The 352-nt window shown below is 71.0% G+C and overlaps 1 protein-coding gene across 1 annotated transcript in view; it reads right to left on the minus strand.

Annotated features, from left to right (window-relative positions):
* GNAI3 (G protein subunit alpha i3) overlaps positions 1 to 352 on the minus strand; it is a 42,220-nt gene extending 41,868 nt beyond the window's left edge. Inside the window, exon 1 of the mRNA XM_008061112.2 lies at positions 26 to 352. Coding sequence (XP_008059303.1) covers positions 26 to 143 — 118 coding nt within the window. The 5' untranslated portion in view covers positions 144 to 352. The remainder of the gene's footprint in view (positions 1 to 25) is intronic.

Consider the following 352-nt stretch of genomic DNA (forward strand, 5'->3'; position numbering starts at 1 on the left):
CCCAGCCCCGCCCCCTGCCCCTCACCGAGGAGCAGCAGCTTCACTTCCTTGGCCGCTTTCTCTCCGTCCTCCCGCAAGTTGCGGTCGATCATCTTGCTTCGCTCCACCGCCGCCTTGTCCTCGGCGCTCAGCGTGCAGCCCATGGCTGCGGCGAGAGAGGGGACCGGGCCCGGACTCACTCACACACCGCGGGGACCGCGGCACGGCAGGCTGAGGCGGTGTCTGGGGCTGGGCGGCGGCCCTCTCCCTCAGCTCCGCGAGCGCCGGAGAAGCCGGATATCCGGTGTTACGACACTTCCGGCGACGCCCCACGGCCCTCAGCGCACGCACCACTGTCGCTCGGGGAGAGGAG

Source organism: Carlito syrichta, unplaced genomic scaffold (genome assembly GCF_000164805.1).
Source record: "Carlito syrichta isolate Samal-C Ts95f unplaced genomic scaffold, Tarsius_syrichta-2.0.1 Scaffold305096, whole genome shotgun sequence".
NCBI classification, from domain to species: Eukaryota; Metazoa; Chordata; class Mammalia; order Primates; family Tarsiidae; genus Carlito; species Carlito syrichta.